This window comes from Phoca vitulina, unplaced genomic scaffold (assembly GCF_004348235.1).
Source record: "Phoca vitulina isolate PV1807 unplaced genomic scaffold, GSC_HSeal_1.0 scaffold100, whole genome shotgun sequence".
Classification (NCBI taxonomy): Eukaryota; Metazoa; Chordata; class Mammalia; order Carnivora; family Phocidae; genus Phoca; species Phoca vitulina.
In genome coordinates this window covers 230,634-237,411 of record NW_022589803.1, presented here as the reverse complement: position 1 = coordinate 237,411, position 6,778 = coordinate 230,634, and the positions used below count along the sequence as shown (strand labels likewise).

The 6,778-nt window shown below is 48.2% G+C and overlaps 1 protein-coding gene across 1 annotated transcript in view; it reads left to right on the top strand.

Moving 5' to 3' along the window:
- The first annotated feature begins 2,509 nt into the window (after positions 1-2,509).
- Positions 2,510-6,778, top strand: part of RSPH14 (radial spoke head 14 homolog) — a 76,903-nt gene continuing 72,634 nt past the window's right edge. Inside the window, exons 1-3 of the mRNA XM_032397576.1 lie at positions 2,510-2,540; positions 4,127-4,384; positions 5,446-5,548. Coding sequence (XP_032253467.1) covers positions 4,186-4,384; positions 5,446-5,548 — 302 coding nt within the window. The 5' untranslated portion in view covers positions 2,510-2,540; positions 4,127-4,185. The remainder of the gene's footprint in view (positions 2,541-4,126; positions 4,385-5,445; positions 5,549-6,778) is intronic.

Sequence of the window (6,778 nt, the reverse complement as noted above, 5' to 3'; positions counted from 1 at the left end):
AAAATTTAAAAAAGAAGGTAGAGAACACTGTTTGAAGTATGCTGCCACAATAAAAAGTAAATGAATCATATTTACTTGTGTAAGTTTAGCTTAGCTCTGGAAAGATAGCAGTGGTTGCTAGTAAGGACAACCTGATGGCTGGGGACTGAGAAGGGAGGGAGACATCTTACTTTCATACTTTCTAGATTTTCCTCTATGTGCATATATTGCCTATTCAATAAATAACTCAAATGAAAATAAACAATTTGGAACACAGATGATAAACAACATCCCCCCATCTCTGGCCTTGCCAGGTCTTGATGTATTTTGGTGTGCTTCCCTCCATCAAGTCTTTCCCGCAGACACCTCCTCCTCTTGGCAATCATGGCATAAGAACTTTTGCTGTAGCATTGGCCTTCGATTGCAGTGAGCCCCCTGCAGCGGCCTACTATTCATTGACCTTAATCTGCATAGTTCTGAATCTAATGAAGCCTGAATATCATATGCCTGGCTTCTAGAGCTCATATTATAAAGTTAATTTCTATAATTAATGGCTGTTTAAAAGCTGACCTGATTCACTGAGCTCCTATAAGCTAGTTTCTGTTTGAAGAGTGAGGCATGTGGGCTAGATGGCCTCCAGAGACATTTGTAAGACTGTGTAATCACAAAATGAGAGAGTAGTTAGCTTTGGAGAGGAAGATGGGGTATGAGATATGGGAAAAGGATGCAGGCATTGATAATGTTCTGGTGGTGAATTCACATGTAATTATTATATTTATATGTTTCATAATTAACATATATACTAATATAATATCGTGTGTATCTTTAAAAGATAACAAAATGGAGATTGAAAACTAATAAAACTGGGCGCCTGGGTGGCTCAGTTGGTTAAGCGACTGCCTTCGGCTCAGGTCATGATCCTGGAGTCCCGGGATCGAGTCCCGCATCGGGCTCCCTGCTCGGCAGGGAGTCTGCTTCTCCCTCTGACCCTCCTCCCTCTCATGCTCTCTGTCTCTCATTCTCTCTCTCAAATAAATAAATAAAATCTTTAAAAAAAAAAAAAAGAAAAATAATAAAACTGAAGGATAATTAAAAAAAAAAAAAAAGACTCTATTACCAGATTCTGAAAGGCCCAGGGTTCCCAGCTTTGAGAATCTACTTGATTCAGCTCCCTGATTTCACAGACAAGGAACCTAAGGCTCACAAAATCAAAAGAATTTGCCCGGTGAGTTAGAACTAGAATTGGAAACCAGATTTCCTGACTCCTAGTCCAGTGCTCTCCACACCGCCTTCCTAAAAAAGCTAGGAGGCTCTGGGTTAGAGATCCTTTGTGACTAGGTCCTTTGAAGAACCACAGTAGGGGGCAGATCTCCACATCACAATATGGGATCCTGGGCACACCGATCTAAGTTATCTTCATGTTAAAGCTAATTGTGCTGGAGGCTAATGCTTGGTGCCTTTGTTAGTTAAGTTTCAGTGCTAAGGGCTCAGGCTTAGGGGGTGGACTTATGTGAGTTGCTCTACCTCTTCCTGAGCCTCAGTTTACTCAGCTATAAAATGGATGTGACTATCAACTTCAAGGGTTCTTTGTGAGGATCACACGAGGTGGTGAAAGTGATTTGTAGATTATAATTCTTGATTCAAGTCCATTAACCATTCATTTATTCTATATTGACTGAAACTTCTAGTATATTCCTGGCACTGGAAAGGCAAGTAAACAGGACTGACAAGGCCTCCACCCTCAGGGAAGTTGGAGTCTGCTGGGGGAAACAGAAATAAATAGAGAATTAAAGGAGGAAGTGTGCCAATGGGATAATTAAGCTATGGGATCATTTACTAATTTGGAGTTGGGGAGAGGATAGGATTCATGGAGGAAGTGTACACCAAGCTGTGTCTTGAAGGACAAAGAAGTGGTTAGTGTTACAAGGAGCTCAGGCTGCAAGAAAGAGTTGACCATTTGGGAAATTAAAAGAATCCAGCATGGCTGAAGGAGGCCATGACTCAGGGCCTTGAGTAGCAGGCTAGGAGTTTGGACTCTGTCCTGAGACCAGTGGGAAGCCATGGGAGAGTTTTATGTAGGTGATGCCTGGGTCTGGCTTGCTTTTAAGAACAATTGCTCCAGCCAGCAGTGTGTTTGCTCCACTGCAGGGGCGATCTATGTCATTAGCAGGTAATCAGATTGTAGATGAAGGAGCATGGGCCAGGGCTAGACGGTCCAGGGATCAGGCCAGTGTAACTTGGGGGAAGCTACTGAACCTTTCTGAAGTTTGTCTGTAAACTGGACATTATCACTTCCCGAGTTTACTCTGAGGATTAAAGGCATGCAGTGTTCAATTCAGAGAAAAAGTACAATCACTTCGCTTCCCTTTTGTACCATGAACAAAGCTGAGCCGTCTTTGTTCCACACAGTAACCCTGTAAAGCATCATTGTCCCTACTTTACAGCTGGTCCCGGCTCCGGGGCCGTTCGCGCCTGCGCGGCGGGCGTTGCGGACGCCGAGGGGTAGCCTGGCAACCCGGTCGCCTGGCAACGGCGCTTCCCGGGACCGCGGGCTGAGGCAGGTGAGCCGGCGGCCGCCAGAGGGAACAGGGGGTCCCCAGATCCACCCAGCCCGGTTCACACTGGGCTCGCGTCCTCTTACCTCCCTAACCCATGCTCCTTAGAAGAGGGGAGGCCCCTGTCCCCAGCACCCACTGTTCCTTGCCCGGGGAGCCCAGAAATGGCCACGTCCCTCCCAGCTAGGCCCCCTCCCCTCTTGTCCCCGTCATTTGGTGCCCAGAATCAGAGTCTGGCTCACCTCCTTTACTGAAGTTGATCATTCCTACAGGGCTGGGGTTGTCACTGGGACTAATCGCAGGAACCACCACCCCCATAATAGTAGCCACAGAGGACATGACATATCCAGAGCCTGGTGCGCCAGGCTCATGAGTAGCAGTTCATATGATCACTCTGGCAGGGAGGGAAGGAGGTGCTATTATCACCTCCCTTTTGCAGCTGTAGAAAGACACAGATAGAAGAAGGAACTTGTCAAGGACCACCCATGGCCTAGGTCTGGAGCCCGTTCTTAACTACAGTTGACCCTTGAACAACATAGGCTTAGGAGTGCCAATACTACCCTTCCCCCACAGTCGAAAATCCACTTATAACCTTTGACTCCCTCCTTCACTATTAGTAAGCCTACTGTTGACCAGAGCCTTACCGATAACATAAACAGTCGATTAACATGTATGTGATGTCATATTTATTGTATACTATATTCTCACAATAAAGGAAGCTAGAGGAAAGAAAATGTTATTAATAAAAGTATAAGGGAGAGAATACATTCAGTATTTATGTAAAAAATATTTATGCAAAAAGTGTGTTATGTAAAAAAAAGTACTGTTTTATAAAAAATCCACGTGTAAGTGGACTGTGCATTTCACACCTGTGTTGTTCAAGCGTCAGCTATACTGAACCACACTGCCTATAGTTGCTCCAAGAGTGTATGTGTGTAAAAAAAATAAATCACACTTTAACCTTAATTCCTTTTTTTGTAGATATGTCAGAAGCATCTGAATACTATACAGTGGCTAACTGAATATAAAAAAAAAAAACCTAAAAAAAAAAAAAAAGAAGCAGCAGCATCTGAATAGGGTCCCTGATGGATGAATGAACTAGACCTGGATTTGAATGTTGGCTCCTGGCCTTATCAGTTCCATGACCTGAAGCCAACTCCTATCCTTAGACCTCAACTACTTCCTTTGTAAAATTGGGATAACGCAAGTCCTCTCCTTCTGGAGTAGTTGAGTTAAATACTAGGTGTTGCTGGCGTAAGATAAGTCCTCCCCGTCGTGACCATATTTGTGTTTGCTCATTTGGTCTGCTTTGTCTCTTTGGTGCCTTTGACCCAAGGCCCAGCCTGTAAAGTATTGGTGATTTCCTCTGTTGTTAAGCATGGGAGGACTCTGGAGTTTGCAATTTGGGCTGCTATTGACCTTTATTGTGACTTTGAGCAGATTCCTTCATTGCTCTCAGCCTCAGTTTGCTCAGCCACAAATCGGAAGTAAAGATACCTACCTGACTGCCCTTACAGTTTTGAGGATCAAATGAGAAGTAGCTTCTAAATCCCAGGGGTAATAACGATAACTTTTTGGGTTCTCTTAATCAGTGGTTTCTGCAGAGCTTTGTTTTGAAAGCTAGAGAGTTGCCCTCTGCAGGCGTGGAAAGATGGCCCATGCCCGGATCTCCATGTACCTGCCCCCCGACATCAACCCCGCCCAGGCCGCCATTGCCTATGGCTGTCGGGCCCTGCCGAAGCTGAACGAGGAGCTGCAGTCGGAGGACCTCCTGACGAGGCAGAAAGCCCTCATGGCTTTGTGCGACCTCATGCACGACCCTGAGCATGTCTACGTGGCCATTGACATAGGTGAGAGTGTCACAGCCCAGGTGACCATGACTGGGGTCTGGATGGACAGACACAGTGGCTCAAAGTGGGAGGGACTGAGGCGACCTGGTCCCTTCACTGCGTCCCTCCCGGCTGGCCAGTCAGTCCTTGCTCATACACCACCAGCGTCCCACAGAGACACGAATCAGTCGCCTCTGCTATGGCTCAACTAGGTGGCCACAAATCCACCAAACAGAGCTGTTTATCTATCTCATCCATGAGACTGTCACAAAAGATAGGCACACGCCTTACTAAACCACACATGTATCTGGGAGCTATGTCCCTTGTGTCCCACTCTGCTAATTATCAAAATAAGGCTTGAGGTGATTTTCATGACATGGTCACACGTTTCCCAGATCAGGCGCATGATGGACGAATTGCTGCTTCTTTCTCCAGCCCTAGCAAAAGGCTAGTTAATTCCGGATTTGGCTGTGGTTCCCAGAACCAGGGCCTAGGATACCGGGTTGGAGCTTCAGTAATAAGAGTTGCTGTTTCATAAGCCTGACTCTGGGCAGCACCACCCCAGCACACTGCCTGTGTTATCTGAATTCTCATAGCACCTGCCTTGGGAGGGAAGATAAGAAAACTGACAGATAAGAAAACTGGAGGTTCAGAGGAGGGGTACGAGGCTAGGGTTGCCAGATAAATAAATAAAGCAGGATTTTTATTTGCTCAACCTGGCATCCCTAGGTGTAACCTATTCAAGGGTACAGGACTAATTGGGGACAGGGGTGAGAATTTGACCCCTCAGTCTCTCCAAATGCAAAGGCCATTTTCTTAATCCTGTAGTGGACGGAGAGACAAGGCATCAGTCGGAAGTGTGCAGGGGGTTAGATAACACAGTCCCCTGTGTGAGCCTTTCTAGCCCACAGAGACCCCTTCAGTGAATCGGAACTCCTTTGCAACTGACACGATTCCCCCCAGGCCCCAAAGCAGCAGAGCTTCTGGTAGTTTCTTATTGCCCGACATTGGCTCACCCGTCGACTTCTAGGTGAGTTGATTTCTTAGACTGGTAGATGTTCAAAGGTTTTTGTGCCTTGCAGGCTGCCTGGAGAGCCTGAAAGCTTTGCTGAAGGATAGCAATGACATGGTGCGGATAAAGACCACCGAGGTGCTCTACATCATGGCGACCCATAACGTGGGCAGGTGGGCAGCTGTCTCTGGAAACCAATGTCATGCTTTGGAGCCACACCCCTCCCCTGGGTGGCAGGCCCTTGGATGACCTTGAATACTCTGAATTTTTGTCTGTCAGTTTGTGTGTGTGTCAAAGGGAGGGTGGGGATGCATTCCCATATCTGTTCAGTTCACGCTCTTGACCTGGGATCACTAGTTTTACTTGGTATTGAAAACAGAACCGAGAACCACACACAGCCCTGGAGCCCCTGCCCAGGGACTGCTGCCCAGTGTGCACATGCCCAGAAAGAAGGAATAGAGGGGCAGGATGCTCACTGTCTTCCGGCTTGTCCTTTCAGGAGTGTCAGGGCATCTCACGAAATGTAAGGTTGCTCAGGCCCGCCTCTCCTCAAGCTCTCTGTGCCTCAGTGTCCTCGTCTGCACCTGCTCGTGGGGGCAGGGAGTTCAATAGGTTGGCGCATGTGAAGTGCTCAGCCCCGAAACGTTGGCCTCACGTTGGCCTGGGTGGCCACTGGGTGCTCCTCTCTCTGGGGACCGCTGCCGCCTTCTCCCTGCAGATAGTCTTTGTGAACTGGCACTCCGCTTGCTCAGGGCCATCTCCAGATGGGGGCGTCGGTCCCTCAGTCCCCCTGACCTCCCCACTCCCTGACTCCTCTCTGGGTTCTAATTTCAGGTCCCCAGAAGGGGACGTGGTTAGCCTGAACCGTGTATAGCCCCGGCCCGATGGGTCGCTATGAATGAACGGGGTGCATATGGGGAGGTGGTGCTACACAGTGAGATCCCTAATTCACATGCTTTGCACCAAGCAGGGCAGAGGAGTGGTGGGGAGCAGGAGCCCTGGTGTCTGGGGACCCCAACCTTTCCTGATGTGACCTTGGTGGAGTCTCGCTGTGCTTATCTGAGACAGACCCAGGGAAAGTGCTTTAATACTTAGGAGCATAGAGGACTGAAGCGCCTCTCATTTTTCCTGTTCCTTTTTTCTCTCTCTGGACCCGATGTGGACATTAAGTGGTAGCCCCCCAACAAGGGCTGACAGACACTGTGGGGAGAAGTGCTTGGAGCTTGGCCAAGTACAAGGAAATTGTGAGCCTAGTGGGGGTGCCTGTTGGTTTGTTTAGTGGCAGAAGGAGGTTGGGGGATATGGCCACGGGAGCAGGGGGGGGGGGGGGGGGGACACGCAGTGAAGCAAGGATCACTGACCAGGGACCTGCTATGGCCTGGCCCGCACACTCCTTCAGTGTC